Source organism: Petaurus breviceps, unplaced genomic scaffold (assembly GCF_028583685.1).
Source record: "Petaurus breviceps papuanus isolate PSGF00001 unplaced genomic scaffold, PetGlider_PUasm1.0 186, whole genome shotgun sequence".
NCBI lineage: Eukaryota > Metazoa > Chordata > Mammalia > Diprotodontia > Petauridae > Petaurus > Petaurus breviceps.
In genome coordinates, this window is record NW_027185798.1 from 43,172,610 (window position 1) to 43,189,228 (window position 16,619).

The 16,619-nt window shown below is 40.0% G+C and overlaps 1 protein-coding gene across 1 annotated transcript in view; it reads right to left on the reverse strand.

Moving 5' to 3' along the window:
* The window catches only part of LRIG2 (leucine rich repeats and immunoglobulin like domains 2), a 41,397-nt gene that overhangs the window by 8,390 nt on the left and 16,388 nt on the right, over positions 1-16,619 (reverse strand). Inside the window, exons 2-16 of the mRNA XM_069090329.1 lie at positions 15,151-15,216; positions 13,955-14,029; positions 13,680-13,814; positions 13,039-13,182; positions 12,790-12,933; positions 12,095-12,238; positions 11,747-11,890; positions 9,673-9,753; positions 8,712-8,783; positions 8,502-8,570; positions 7,019-7,182; positions 5,930-6,250; positions 3,376-3,657; positions 2,434-2,883; positions 1,305-1,454 (exon numbers count right to left, since the gene is read on the reverse strand). Of these exons, the coding sequence (XP_068946430.1) occupies positions 1,305-1,454; positions 2,434-2,883; positions 3,376-3,657; positions 5,930-6,250; positions 7,019-7,182; positions 8,502-8,570; positions 8,712-8,783; positions 9,673-9,753; positions 11,747-11,890; positions 12,095-12,238; positions 12,790-12,933; positions 13,039-13,182; positions 13,680-13,814; positions 13,955-14,029; positions 15,151-15,216 (2,441 nt within the window). The remainder of the gene's footprint in view (positions 1-1,304; positions 1,455-2,433; positions 2,884-3,375; positions 3,658-5,929; positions 6,251-7,018; positions 7,183-8,501; positions 8,571-8,711; positions 8,784-9,672; positions 9,754-11,746; positions 11,891-12,094; positions 12,239-12,789; positions 12,934-13,038; positions 13,183-13,679; positions 13,815-13,954; positions 14,030-15,150; positions 15,217-16,619) is intronic.

The following is a 16,619-nucleotide window of genomic DNA, read 5'->3' on the forward strand; positions in this document are numbered from 1 at the left end:
ATTTAAGAATACAAGTCTTTGTTGATTCCCCAGTTGATAAATGGTCAAAGGATATGAACAGGCAGTTTTCAGAGAAAGAAATTAAAGATATCTATAAGCACATGAAGAAATGCTCTAATTCACTATTGATTAGAGAAATGCAAATCAAAACAACTCTGAGGTACCACATCTCACCAGTCAGATTGGCTAACATGACAAAACAGGAAAACGATAAATGCTGGAGAGGATGTGGGCAAATTGGATCACTAATGCATTGCTGGTGGAGTTGTGAACTGATCCAGCCTTTCTGGAGAGCAATCTGGAAGTATGTCCAAAGGGCTATAAATATTTTCATACCCTTTGATCCAGCAATACCACTCCTAGGGTTATATCCCAAAGAGATCATAGAAATGGGAGAAAGACCCATATGTACAAAAATGTTTATAGCAGCTCTTTTTGTGGTGGCAAAGAATTGGAAATTAAGGGGGTGCCCATCAACTGGGGAATGGCTGAACAAGTTGTGGTATATGCACGTTATGGAATACTATTGTTCTATAAGAAACGAGGAGCAGATGGACTTCATATTTACCTGGAGAGGCTTATATGAACTGATGCTGAGTGAGAAGAGTAGAACTAGGAGAAATTTGTACACAATTACAGACACAACGTATGTGTGATGACCAACTCTGATAAACTGGACTTCTCTCAGCAATGCAGTGATATAAGTCAATCCCAAAAGACTCATGATAGAGAGAAATATGTGCATCCAGAGAAAGAACTGAGTTTATATCCAGGTGGAAGCAAAATACCTGATCTTTTTCCTTCTCTTATTTGGTTTTATGTCCTCTTTACCATTTTTCATTCCAGCTAATACAATCCGTCTTTATAACCTGACTAATGTATAATGTGAAAGTAAAAAAAAAAAATAAAGAATATCAAGAGTGGTCAAAAAAAAAAAAAAAGAATTTCTGTCTAAAAGCAATCATACAGATATAAGTCAGAGGATCTGGGTTCTGATCTCAGCTCTGCTGCTCACTACCTGTGAAACCCTGAGCAAGTCATTTCTTCCTTCTCAGTCTGTACAATGAGATGCTGGACTGGTGACCGTAAAGGTCCCTTTGAGCTCAAAATCTCGGATTCTTATTTTCCTTACAACCAGATGCTTTCTGGTAGGACTCTACGCTTGAAATAATGAAAGAAAATATGATGCATTTCACAGAAATGTTTTTAAAACCAATTTCCCAAATACATCTCTTTTGTGTAGTGAAATTTGTACCAATTAGGTTCCAGACAGGCTGGAATGACAATCAAGCAGGTGCAGTTACCTTCTGGGCCTTTATGTATGTATCCACTTGCAGGTGGCATGAGCTGCTGGTGACTCCCGGCCTCAGAGTTGCTATAACCTTCCTGTGGTTCAGACAGTGTTCCCTGAGAAGATAGGTAGCTGGGGATGTCAGCAGGCAGATTCAGTTCTTCTGCGGAGACAGGCACACAAACAACTTTCAAGTCAACACTCGGAAAAGTACTGAGCATGCACAGTCTATGCAAAGGTATATCAAATAATCATTAACCAAATGTCACGTAGGGATACCAATACTCCTGCCACAGTTCTCTGGGCTCCAGGCATTTTATCTGGCTGTTCCCTGTGCCAAGAATGCCCCCTAGACTCCTTTTAAGTCCCAGCTAAAATCTCATCTTCTACAGGAAGCCTTCACCAAACCCTCTTAATTCCAGCACCTTCCTTCTTTTAATTATTTCCCATGTATTATGTTTATTTATTATATGCCATGTATATATTTGTTTGTATGTTGTGTCCCCCCATTAGATGTAATCTCCTTAAGGGAAGGGGCTGTCTTTGGCCTCTTTTTTTCAATCCCTAGTCCTTACCACAGTGCCCAGTATATAGTATGCACTTAATAAATGTTTATGGATTGATATTCCCCCCAATCTATAACTGCACTGAAAAACCATCACCCCAGCCAGTTACCAGTTCTATTTTCCTCCTTTACAAATTATGCAAAAAGCAAAAATCATATGCACCCATGATTTCTCCCACTTGCCTGCCAGACAGACTCCTCTCTCCTGGGCTTTCAGTATGGCAGGTGAATAAAATTAGTAAAATCACAACATTTTTTCTCCCCTCCAAAGCAAATAATCTGATCTTATTTCCAATGGGATGGAACAGATGAAGACAAAGGAACCACTGCAACTCGCAGAGTGTCAGGAACATATTCTTTGCACAAGGAGATGCTTCAGAAGCTTAACAGTCACTTCAGAATGTTCCTGATACATCAAAGTCAAAAAAGCTCTAGCAGAAAAATGCTTTACCACCCTTATCACAAACCAGGGCTAGATTATCAAAGTCCCTTGGTTCACTCATATTTTCTAATATCCCCCTGCACAGCAATTACTAAAACCTAAAAAACAAGCCCTCCCTCTGCAGACCCTTCCCACCTGTATTGGTGATGCTGTAGTCTTCATTCTTCCTTCTCATATGGTAAATAACAATGACCCAAATCAGAGAGGTGCCTACAACACAGCACACCACCACGATGATGACAATGCCAACAGTGGTCCAGCCATCATCCTCATGCCCAATGCTACTTTGGGAGGAGTCACAATTGGAGGAAGAGATGACATTTAAGTAAATGTGACCACGCTCTGTCCCCAAGGTGTTGGACATGATACAAGTATATTTCCCAGCATCTTCTAGCCCAGCATCTACAATGATAAGAAGCTGATTGGCTGCTGCAAAGAAATGCCTTTCGGTCACCATCAGAGGACCATCGTCTTTTGTCCAGTTGAGGCGAGGGGTTGGACTTCCTCCAGCAATGCACTGCAAGACAGCCGTCTCACCTCGAGTTACAGTTCTGTCCTCCAGGGGTCTAATAAAAGAAGGTGTTTCTGGAAGGCAAAAAAGAACAGCATTTTAAGTGACGCAACCTTACTTGCATTTGTCTTTAATAAATTAGGAAGAGGAACATTTTTCTAATATTATTTAAGCTCTTTGGTGCCATGCTGCCTCAAACTCCAATATTATCATGGAAAACCACCAAAAAGTCAATGAATTCACCTAAGCTGGACAAAGCACATGGATAAGGTATTTGTTTCTTTTGCCAACAGCAGAAGGATCAGTTCTATCATGAAAACAGGACTTCAGCTTCTCTTATCAGAGCCTCTCCACAGACTACATGACCCACCCAATTTTATTCTCAAACAATACTCCTCCCCATAAGGGACAAGAACAATAGAGGGACCAGGATACCCAGGCTCCCCGGCCGCTTGGAAGGAAGATGTCTCATTAGTAGGCTCCTTTCCCACAAGACCAGGTGTAGCTCCTGAGTCTAGAGGTTTCAGTAAAATCCTGTGAATCACAGGAAAGGAAAAGCAGCTCACCTAGCACAGTTAAGGTGGCATTCGCTGAGAGACCACCTGCAATATTCTGTGCCATGCAGCTATAAATGCCCATGTCTTCTATCTTCACATTGGCAATGAAGAAGACATCATCCTCAGGCATAACATGCATGCGTCTTTCTCGTGCTGCAGGGAAGTCTGTGCCTCCATCTTTCTGCCAGGAAATCTGAGGTGCAGGGTGACCCTCTGCAGCACATTCCAGTCTGGCCATGGCTCCAGTACGGATAGTTAGGTCCATTGGGGTTTTCAGAAATGATGGTAGCTCTGTATCAAAAGAGGTCATAGCAAGAATGTGATGAAGAATATGAATGCACGAGAAAAACTAGCATCCTTACTACCAAACCCTAGCTCCTCACAAAGGCCAGTGAGATCACGACCCCCTCCCCGACCCCCCATGCCCTGGGGGAGGTAACCACTCCATTCCCAAGAACTGACTGATTAGCAGCCCCTTGCCTCATCCTGGTCTCTGGCCCTGCAGACAGCCCAATTCTACCACAACCTCCTAGGAAATAACCAGAGGTGCGGCTCCAGCACCTGCCTGCCTGCCACCAATACAGTCTCAGCAGTCACAGTTATGAAATATCCAGAAGAGTCTCTTGCCATTACAACCCCTGGCATGGTTTGATGGTTCAAATTCAGAAACCAGTGGGCTCTATCAATCAGAACAACCCTAGAGATGTTCACCTGTCACCTGATCGACTGTCTCCCTACATTCTAAAGGACTGGGCCCTTGGTATGAACTGACGCCAGCCCTCCACGTCACTGCCAGCTGCTTTCCCATTTCCCCTCCAGCTGTCGTCTCTCCTCATCAGAACACAAGCTCCTTGAGAACAGGTACAATCTCAGTCCTCCATGTGGATTTCCAGCACCTGACTCCCCGCCAGCTACCCGGATCTATCCCCCTCGGTGACTCTGCACTGCCTAGTCCACCCTGATCCCTTAGCTTCCTTCATGACTCTCCTGCTCTAGGAGCCCTTTCCAGCTCCCATGCCAGCCCCAGCTGCCAGTGTCACCTCCTGGGAAGCTACTTTTTCCCTCCTGTCTTCCCCATTGGATGGTGAGCTGCTTGATGGCAGGGCCTATTTCTGCCTTGTTTCCCCAGCCCTTAGTGCAGTGCCTGGCCTACAGACAAGTATTTAACAAACAACTACTGACTGACTATGAAATTCATAACCAAGCCTTGTTCGTTCTCCCATCTCAGGAAGGGAATAAGCACTTAAATAGTACCTACTGTGTGCCAGGATCTGTGCTAAGTGTATGACAAATATCATCTCATCTGATCCCCCTGGCTATTATCATTCCCATTTTACAGTTGTGGAAACTGAGGCTGACAGAGGTTAAGTGACTTGTCAAGGGTCACAGAGCTAGTCAGTGTCTGAAGCTGGACCGGAATTCAGGTCTTCCTGACTCTAAGCCCAACCTCCTACTCCCTGCAGCCCTAGAACTCAAGTCTTTGGTACAATAACTAGAACTCAAGTACAAGTACTAGAACTCAAGTTAATGGTACAATAACTTCCAAAAGCAACTGCCTACCCTCACTAACAGAAAGGAAAGCAGGATGTCCAAAAATGTGTGTGCATGCACACATGTATCTGTGTGTATATTTATATAAATGTGACATGCATGCATATGTATGCACATGTATGTGTGTATATGTACACACATGCATATATGTATGTGGGTGGGTGTGCGTGTATGCACATGCGTGTGTGAATCTATGTGTGTATATATTTAAAGCCACTTGGAATGAGGTATCTTCATTCATTGTTATATTTTTACCTACAAAGAGATCGGAGGTGAAAGTTTCTGTGCACATCACACACCATCATGGGACATGAAGAAAACAAGACCCAACAAGTGCTGCTCTTGCCCCTACTTGGCACAGAAATGCTATGGTCATGAGGTGATGCAGGGAAGGCACACCAGGGGTGGGCGGAGCCAAACAATTTGTATACAACAAAAAGTAAACACATTTCCTTGTCTATCCTGTGACAGAATCTCAATAATTCTAACTCATCCTATCAGTGGGGACTGACACCCCCAAGTATTTCTCAGGGTGAAGGCAGTCAGGCTCCTAAAGGGAGGTAACTTGGCCTAAAGGAAAGACCAGCATTCTTGGATGTAAAAGATTTGGAAGTTCAAGCCCCAGCTCTGCCATTTACTAGCTGGCAAATCACTTCACTTGAAAGTCTCCATTTCTTCATTTGTGAAATAAGGACAATACAGGTACTACCTATATACCTCAAGACACTGTGAAGAAAGTACTTGGTAAATCTTAAAAGTGCTATGGAAATATAAATTCTTATGTTGCCCTTCTGTAAAACTCCTTCAAAGTTATAGACCCCCAAAGAATAGTAAATGGGCAAGCTAGCTCAAATAGGGAAGCTGCCCACTCAAAGAACTCTACCACAGTACAGTAATGTCCTCCCACATATCAGGAGGAGTCTAATTTTCTTGGTCAAATGAATAAAATCAAGAGAATAAAGTTATTAACTTTTCTCAAATTTAAAAGATAACAAGGGAAATGGTTTCTTACCATTCACAGTTAATCGAGCTTTATGAGAATAATTAGAACCGAAGTGATTAGTAACAATACACTGATATTTTCCTTCATCTGTGAAATTCACATTGAAAAGATGTAAAGCAGTAGTGTACTCCAAGGCTTCTCCACCTTGCTGCCGATAGCGAGCAAAGTTCTCAATATCGGCGTCATACAAGATCTCACTATCTTTTCTCCATGCAGTGGACATTGGCGAGTCACTGCTACTCACTGCCGTGCATGTAAGGGTCACATTGACTCCTTTCAAAGCAATCGTGGTCTCTGGGTGTGTCCTTATCTGGGGCTTAGGAAAATCATCTGTGGAAAAAACCAAGAGAAGCTAAATTAATTGATTTGTTTTTTCAAACAATCAATCAATTTAACTAGAAACCAAATGGGCAAAGGACAGTTAAATGTACCTTCCAATTGCTGTAATTTGAGTCTTCAAACCTTAATCTTGCTTCCTAGATGGCATTTCCATTACCTTCCTAATCACCACCAGCTACTGGGCAGAGGGGTAAACAACTCCTGCCCAACATCCTAAGCTAGTCTCACCATTTGCTATACAAATCTAAGCAATCTTTAACCACTCTGGGCTAATTTCCTCATATATAAAATGGGGAGTAAACTCTTGTCCTATTTCATAAGGAATAGTTAGCACTAAAAAAAAGTTATTTGAAGATATTTTATGTGGCAGAGCTGTCTTACAAACAGCGTGAGTATCTTTAAGTTAAGAGTGGCTACAGATAGCAGGGGTGGAGGTGGGGGGTGTAAGAGAGTGCTAAAAGAAAGATGACAAGAAAAAGGCACTTAAAATGATAAAGAAACTAGTAATTTGCAAAACAGGTCAATCTGCCTGGAAGTTTCATATCATATGAATATAAAAAAAAGTTACTCTACTTCCAAAACCATTTTGCTTTAAAGGAAAATTCTGTAAATATGAAAAGGTATAATATAAAAGTTTAGTCAAAGCCCAAAGTAAGCAGCAGATCCCAGAGCACACACACCAGATGGGTAAGGACACATTTCTAGAGAATCATGGTCACTGTCTCTTTGGACTCTAGACACTGCATGAAATGTACAAACCGCAGACAAAGTCTTTGGGATCCACATTGAGGATGTTCTGCCCGGCTAGCCATTCAGGGTGGGCACAACTCACATTCACAGCCTGTTCTAAGTGACTATCCACCAGCCACTGCAGCAGCCACCTCAGCTGGCAGTCACAGAGCAAGCTGCTGGTGTTCAACATCCTACAAAGGAGACACAGAGAGAGAGAGAGAGAGAGAATGTGAGGCCCCAGGCTTTCACTCCTCACCCACCAGGTGCCTAGTTTACACATCACACTCAACATCTCCTTAGGCAGAGAGTTGTCCTGTCATCCCTAATGAGGGGAGGTTACTTTCAAATTCTTTCCACAGGACCAAGAGAACGTCACTGGAGGTGTGCCTGTGGCCTACAAGAAGCCTGATAAGCACGTCTGAAAAATAACGGCTTGCTTAAACAACAATGATCGTGCTTCTACCAAGGCCCAGAATGATGTCCTTCAACCTTTTCAAGAGACCAAGGTGAATTTTTATTGGGGTGTAACACTGCCTAAACAAGATTATATTCCTGTGTTTTCTCACACCACGTTGTTTGTCCAAAAAGATAAGCTCAGGTAAAAAGACAAGCTTCTTCTATGATTTTTGCTATCTCACCCCAAAGGCCTTAGCACACCACCCTCTTGCAACAAATAAACATTTGAGCACCTGACTCTGAGGCAGAATCAGGCATTTGGGGGGAAGCATTTAGATGAACCTTTTTAATTGTTCATTGAAAAATCCATGCCAGGGTTCAATTCCCCACTCTGAGCCATCCCGGGTTCCTTACACTCTCCACCATCTTGGTACCAGAAGTCCTCATAAATGAGGAAAAGCATCTTTTAAAAAAAAATGGAGAAAACTAGTTTTTAATGAAGTATGTATAAAAATAGCTAATGGTGGCATCATTAAGTAAAAAAGCATGACTGATGACCATAAAACCCTTGAACTTATTTGCTCAAGATCACAAAGACTAAGTTAAAAAAAAAAACCCACCTTATATTTCTTCCGCTGCAACTATAACAGTTTTTAAATAATATACCAGTTTGAATTACCCAGAATCACTATTAGAAGCAGCCACCATCAGTGGAAAGCTCTACATCATCAAATGAGATCATATCTGGAAAGGGCCCAGCACCATGCTGGGCACACAACAGACACTTAATAGATGCGTGTTCCCTGCCCCCTCCCTTCACACCCAAACCACAGCCGACATATGGCTGTCAGAGCCAAAGGCCAGGGGCAAAGATTAGTGGTGGGATGAAAGGGAACAGAGTAGGACAAAGACCAAGGGAAAAGATCAGCTCAGATGAAGCAGCACCAGCAAAGCCCATGCCTGGACATTTTCATGGGTTGACAATTAAAAAAGTAACTCAATGTGATATCCAGTTTTTACTCTAATTCCCAAACACGTTTTGGGTCAGGCTCATAGTCAAGACAATAAACATCAGGGACTGATGACAGGAAAGAAAGAAGGTTCTACTACTTACAGTTCTTTCAGATGTGTCTGAGCGAAAGCATTTTCTTGGATAGACATTATAGCATTATTGTTTAAGTCTCTGCAACCAAAAGGAACAAAACACTTTTTACCTCTCTCCATTTGTACAACTGTAACTGAAACACTTTAAGTAGACACAGAGACCTTTGCTAACAGCAAAGGTTATTTATTCAGTGGATCCTAATGTATGCAAACTACTTACAGATGCTCAAGGGCTTCAAGACCAATGAATGCCTTCTTTGTGACCGACTTAATATGGTTTCCTTGTAAGATTCTGAAACACAAACAAACCTTCCTAATAAAATTCTCCAAACCCCACCACCCCACCACCCCCCCCGCAAAAAAAGCCACAAGGCCAGAATGAACTTTTAAAAAAAATTCCTCAATTTTCAAGAGTTAAATACAAAACCAAAAATAACATGAAGGCTCTAAGCATCACTCTGACCATGATCACGGTAAATGGAGTGGTCCTCCTTATTCTATGTTTTGCTCCATTTTGTACCAGATCCAAGTCTCAGAGGGGACTCCAGACTGAGAGCTGGAAGGACCTCAGAGGTTGTCTAGTCCAGTTCCTTCATCCTGAAGGTGAAGAAACTGCAGCCTACGAGGTTAAGTGAGTTTCCAAGGACACCCAGGAAGAAGAGAGTGGCAAAGCTAAGATGGGGTCCTGGGAGCCCTGGCTTCTGTGCACATCCCACCTTGGCAGGTAGCCTCCTTGGTGACAAGCGGCTGGAAGGCCCAGCTTGTTTTCAGTTGTCTTTGTCTTACCTATAGGATTGCTTAACATCTGCTTGTTTAATCAAATCTACATGCATTATCTCACAGAAGCTCACGTTCAGGTGTAAAAATAGACTCAACAATTCCAATTATTGCTAGATACAACTGATGGAAACTTCATGATGTTAAATAGTTTTCTTCTATGACTACAATTCCTGTTACTCAGCACGTTTTTTTTTAACCTGAGCACAAATAGCTTCACTAAAACTGCCCATAATTTTAGAAGATAATGGTTTTTCAAGAGTAGGGACCCAAAACAGAAAGCAAATCCAGAAATAGACTAAATTCCTCTGGGTGGAAAAGGGCATCAGCTTCAAACGTCTTCGTGGAAACACAGTTGTGAAACATATTTTTGCATAGGCACACACAAGACTATGAATACATACAATTTAGTGAGCTTGGTGAGTCCTACGAATGCTTCACTTGCATCTTCTATGGCCCAAGAGATCTCATTGTTCCGTAGATCTCTGCAAGAATGAAACCACCTTTTTCATTTGGGGAAAGGCCTGAGACCACAACATTAAGTTAACATGGAAGCTCAATGGTTAGCATCCTGACACAGTCATACCAAACAGCCACTCTAGTTTGATCCTTTATCTAAAAATCACACAGTATTTCCAATGAAGACTATGCTTTGAATTAGTTATTTAGGAAGGAAGCTCTGTGATCATCTGAAAGATAGACATGTGAGAGAGATTTGCTATTTGTCACAAGCTAAAAGATTCCAGAGGCAAGCCTGGATAAGTAAATTAAGCAACATGCTAAGAATGTTAATCTTCCTGGCTAACAGTTCCTAATTGTGTTAGCGTATTAAAAGATTATAGGAAGGGGACTGTAGGGGCTGCCAGGCAGGCAGCAGTAGGTTTTTCCAAGTGCAAGGAATACAGCTCACAAATCTGGTTACTGGCTAATGGGATTTCTTTGTGACCTATGTGTATCCCCAGGGTCCTTAGCTTAGAAAGGCTGACTAAGAGTAATGCCAATACAGCATTTCACAGCTCCAGAGCAATTAGACTCTTCCCCTGGGAAGCAAGGAGAAGGCACCCACATGAATAACAATGCCTACAGTGTTTTCTTTAAAATGAAAATTATGGGTCTTTTAAAATCCACTAGTCCATCCTCAAAGGAAATATAGCTACATGAGTATGCTTGATGAAAAACACAAGCAAGAGAATATTTTTAGTATTTGGTATCTCTTCAGGCCTACTTATGCCAAAACACCAAGAGTTTCTACCTTTACAGGTTATTTTAAAGCTATGTGCATTAGTTAACTTTCCTAAAAACTGAGCATTAGATTACTAAAACCATCAATGGCCCACCTTACTCAAAATCTTGCTATTAAACAGGAAAGGTTTTTTTTTCCTCCTGACTTCTATGACTCAGTTTATTTAAGACTGCTCATCTCCTGCCCTTCTTCCAGAAGAAAAAGAAAGGCCACAGGACAAATCCAATCCCAGGGTCCAGGATCTCCAAACTCTGGCTCCAATTCTTACAGTCTTAGACAGCTAAAAGCAATCAATGATGGTGTGCACAGAGTATTACCCCAAATTCCCCAGTAGTTTCACCCTTGTTCCTTGCTAAAGTACAGTTGTGGGAGTCAAGACTAGCTGAGATTCCCTTTGTATTATCAGCTCTCCCAAAATGGCTGTATCAGGTAAATCCAATCTCCACTAGTCTATTTACTCTGACAAGAAGCTAGAAAGCTCTTGAAAATCAGCCAAATCCAAATTTGGAGAAAAATCACCTCATCTCTTTTAAAACTCAAAAAAGCCTTGGTATAAGAAGCTCTTAAGTTGCCATTCTCATGCATGGTTTAACACCAGAGTTTGCAGCCTGCTCCATCAGCAGGCCCCCTTGTCTTAAAGCATTTGTTGATTCCAAATTTGATGACCAGACAGTCTTCTACTTAGGTCCCTTTAAGACCATATAAATTCTGCCAATTAATCACTTTGTTCACTCTCTTTTTGCCATACATTTTTTGAGATTACTTTTATTTCATTAAAATACATTAAGGTTAACAGAACACAACAATTCATAAAAATCTCCTTTTTATTTTGCTAGTTTTTTGCTAGTTGAGGCATCTTCTTAATGAACCAACAATCAGGATGATTTATTTCAAATGACTTTCTAAGTGAGAGATAAAAGTTCAGATGTATTCCTGATTATCATTAAAGACAGTAAGTTCCTTCTAGATAAGAATGCTATGTCTTATGATACCACCCCTACAGCGCTTAGCATAATGGTAGGCACACAATGGATAGTCAGCAAATACTTGTGGACTGATTAATCTAAAAGATGGCTGAAAGATTTGTCATAGGTTTAGCCTAGGGCAAAGAAGCAACAAAATTACAATAATTACAAAATTATTAAATTCCAGTGTTGAGTACATGTTAGTTATTTTTATTTCCTCTGCCTTTTTTATTGAAGCAAAAGCCAATTTTGCTGAACCAGTATACTTACAGTGTCTGAAGATTTGAAAGGTCTTTAAAAACCCCATCAGCAATGTGAGTGACCCTGTTGTCCCCTAAATTCAACTTCTCCAATAAGCTCAGACCCACAAAGGCAGATTCATCCAGACGAGTTAACTGATTATAGGACAAGTCACTGTAAATAAGATTTTGGCAACAGTAAGGAATTCATTATACCTGAGTTAAACTTTACAATTCACATAGATACATGTATTCTAGAACTTTCAAACTCCTAGCATACAGTTTAGGAACTTCTAACCTTCATTACCAACTATGGCAATTATTCATTTCAACCTGACCTAAACTGCAAAGTCATCACTGAACTGAATTTAACACTTACAGTTCAGACAGCTGCTGGCAGAACTCCCAAGCATCGGGGCTAATTCTGTCAATAGCATTCTGGCTGACATAGAGCTGCTGTAATGTCCTCAAGCCATAGAGCCAGCCCTTGTTCACTTCTATTAGGTTATTGTGCTCCAGTTCTCTGCAGAATTAGAGAAACAGAGCAGAAAATGGGTTATAAAACAAGACATTCAATGAGAAGAATATTCTTAAATCTTCATGAAGTCTTAGTCCTAAAAGGTATCTAGCCCAAGATCTCTTCTTCACTCAATCCTACAATATCTGAATATAGGAGGACCCATCAATGAACTCAACAGTCTATTTAAGGCTGGATAAAGTAGCAAAACTGCCTAAGAAAATCAGATCTTCAAAACCTAAGAGTTTGGGGACATGTGACCAAACTGTGTCAAATGTGCCTAATCCTGATGAGTTCTGATAGTTCCCCTCACCTAATAGAATAAAGTAATTCAGTTAGCTTTAGATATGATACTCACGGGTAGAGCAGCCAAATCCACTGATTTAACATTTTACAAAGCATGCCAACTTTGTACATCATTTGCCTCAGGGATTAGAGCAGAGAACTCCTTAGTATAAACTCTATGTAATTAAAGACCCTACTCCAGCCTTCTGAGTCTTAGAAGTCCTAATCAGAAGCCTCGTTGACACTCCCCTGCTGTGGTTCCTAGTACTTACAACTCTTCCATGTTAACCAAGCCAAAGAAAGCTCCATCCATAAGTCTGGTAATTCCATTCCGTTGCATTTTCAAAGATTTTAAGGAATCAAGTCCTTGGAACGTAAGACTTTCCACAGTTTTAATCCTGTTTCTTTTAAGTTCTCTTTAAGAGAAATGTGAACAAAAGTTAATACACAGTTGAGAATCATCTGCTTAAAAAAAAAGATAGCTGTGTAGAAGAAAAAGACCTCTCCAATTAGCTACTTACAAAAACTGAAGATGAGGCAGCTTAAAGATCTTGGGTGGAATCATGCTAATCCTGTTTCTATTTAACTTGACCACTACCAAAGAACTGGACAAATTATCAAAGCAGCCAGCTTCCAAGGTGGCTATCCTGTTATTACTCAGGTTCCTGAAATAAACAAGGCAAAAATATATATTGAACAAGAATTCTACCATAAGAAACTCTCCACAGAAAATACTATTATTTCATTTCTTAAGATTTATATACTAAGGAGCAGCTAGGTGGCACAGTGAATAGAGCACCAGCCCTAGAGTCTAGAGGACCTGAGTTCAAATCCTACCTCAGACACTTAACACTTACTAGCCCTGTGACTTTAGGCAAGTCAATTAACCCCAACTGCCCTCCCCCCTCCAAAAAGAAAAAAAAAAGATTTATAATGAAAAGTCAATTTGGCAAGTTCTACTTACTTGTTTTCTATACAACTACATTAGTAAAAAAACAAATCAAAGTTAAGCCTTAGCAATAGCCTTATTTCTTTTTGTTTCTAACCAGAAATTATTATAACTTTACTATCTTAGCAAAAATGAATACTACGATTCAGGTTGTCATGGAAACAAACACACTTTAAAAATCATCTAAATGGAGCTTTTATTTTTTTTACTTACAGATATTTCAGCTGCATTCTAGGAAATGAGGATGCCTTGATTTCTGAGATGATGTTTGAGCTGAGATCCAGCGTCTCTAGGGAAAGGTAAAACTGGAGCTGTTCTGCACTCAATTCTGGAATTACATTGTGTACTCTGAAGACCAAAAAAGAGAACTCTAGAAGTCATCTGTGACCTGTCCTTTAAGTATTACCCATACCAATGGAGGCAAAAGAATTATGAACAATCTTTTAAAAAAAAAAAAAAGACTGAAAAATTCTTAAATATTTACTTACAATGAAAGGAGAGTGATATTAGAAGTTGGTTCTCCAAAATGTGGAATTTCTGTTAACTCATTATAATTCATTTTTCTGGGGAGAAAAAAAGAAAAGATCTGATTCTTCAGTGATTTTTTTTCTTCTCTAGTTCTCAACTACAAAGAACGCAGACTCTAGGACACACAACATGTGTACATTTTTACTGACTGGCTGAACTGAAACATTTTTAGGGGGAAAAGGCCTCTGAACATCCAAAATCTTTGCAACAATGTATGAGTCTGTTTACTCTCAGTTTATTTAAAATTAAAATAAAGCTTGGTTATGGGGAGTAGAAGCAGAAAATAAGATCAAGAGAAGCTGAAAGAAGTAGGTAACTGAGAATATCAAGAAGTGTTAAGTGACAACATAAGAGTGAGAAGACAGAGAACCCATACCTAAATTATGTACAAGACTCCCCAAAGCACAGAAGTTTCAGGCCATTTTGGGGTCTGGGCAAATAGGTTCCACCCAAAAGAACACACAAAAACACCTGAAGAATCATACTCAAAACAAAATTAAATTATTTTCAATATAGGGAAGAATAAAACTTATTTAAAATTATCCAAGTAGACTGTGAGCTTCTTGAAGGTAGGCATGATACCCTCTGCACATAGGGGGCAACAAATAAATGCTTATTGAAATGAATTAAGCTTAAAGCCAGGGGTTGGGAGGAGAATATGATTTCAACTTATCTTGAAAATACCAAAACAGGAAAGCCTCACTCCCCCAACACCCCAGATAAATGAGGTGTTACAGTAAATAAACCTACTTTTTTATATTATTGATTTATTCTAGATGCCAAATATTTGGCAGAATATACAGAATGTTTACATAATATACAAGAGTCTTCTGTTTCTCTGGTAAGTCTGAATAAAGAAAATTGTATATAATTGTATATAAAGGAAATCTGTATATACCTCTACAAAGAAGCACTTTTCACTTGAGACTCTAAAAAGCATAGTGCAGACTGCAACTTTAAAGCAACAATACAATGCATAACACTCAGAGACTTTACAATATAACAAATCCAAACAAACTGTTCTGAGGTTTAATCACAATTTAAAATGTTTAATTCCTCCCTACCCTTAACCCATATACTCTACCATGTCAGGACTGGCAATCCCCAAACTGACAATATTTATTAGGTCACAAAAATACAATTAAGAATAACTTACACATCCTGTAACACCTTTGAATCCAAGCTGATGCTCCAGTTAGATAACCGATTATGACTCAAATCCCTAAAAAACAAAAAGTTACTCAGTTTTCATCTGAGTCCTTGAAGAGGAGTTGGGGCAAATGGCAGCTAAGCATACGACAAAAAGCTAAAAGTAAAATTCTATATTCACATTATATCAGGTGTTTTTAAGATGAGAAAAAATACTCATATATGAAAACCCTTTTAGAGTGCAAGTCCATATAACAAAACTACCAAAGTTGAAACTGAATCCATCTTCCATAGGAATGGCTTTTCTAAATAACATTCTAGCTCTAGGAATGGGAAATCCATTTCAAAAGATCACAGAATTTAGAGCTGGCAAAGGTCTTCTGAAATGGAGGCTAATTCCCTCATTTTACATAGGTAGTGATATAACTTAGATTCAAAATCAAGTATTTAAAAGAAAAAAGAAGAAAATCAAATCTTTTGCCTCCAAATCCAATGGTTTTTTTTTTCCACTATAGCATGCTGTCTTTCTTGTCAGTCTAGATTACATTAATAATGGAGAAAAAATGGATTAAATAAAAAGTAAATTGTACAGTTCACTTTTAGCTTAAGTACAATCTAGTTTGGATTGAATTTGCAATGAGAGCTAAACATTTAAGTAAGCTTTAAGAAACTCCCCTCTTGCTTATTATTTTCTGGCACCTTTACAAGGCTGAGGTGGAATCTAGCCCACACAAGCTGTCTGCACAAGTGCTTTACTATATGCTACAATATGGTTGGCAATAGGAACATGCTGGTGAAGCATTACAGATCACTGCAAGAGAAGGAAGAGCTTATCTCACTGTGCTACCAAACAGTGTTGACAGATGTACGCAGGTTTGAACAATGTCTTTATTACAGTCAAACGATCAATTTCAGCTAGTCATGTCTGTCAGTGAAACCAAGCACTTTCCCTCGCAATCTTGAATTACTCCATAATATCACTAAGGCCATGCCAAAGATCCTCACCCTTTTTTCTGTAAAGGTTCTAACACCTTTGCTCCAGGCAGCTTAAGTCTGGCAACAGTTGTCAGCTCAAGGGCATTAATGGGTGGAGGAGAGGGTGGGGAAGATGGAGATGATGAAATATGCCCAACAAAAAAATCTCACTGAGATATTTTTGCCCCCGAGGTGAGAGGAGAATAACATGACATGTCACACAATTGTGAAAAGAGATTTTAGTCTTTATTCCAATTTTATTAGAAGTTTTCAACAAGAATAGAAATTGAAAACCATTGCTCTCCTCCAGGTTAGTTCTTTCATGCTCCGCTCCTAGGGAAGCAGACCAGGCAAGCAGACAAGCTCATACTGACTGACGGTGTTCCACCTCTAGAGGGCCTTGCCTACTAAGATCTCTCATCCTTTCCCCACTAACGCTTGCAGACTTGACTTTTTTTATTTGCATTATGTTCACATGAGCCTCCTTCTGAGTTCTGGCTA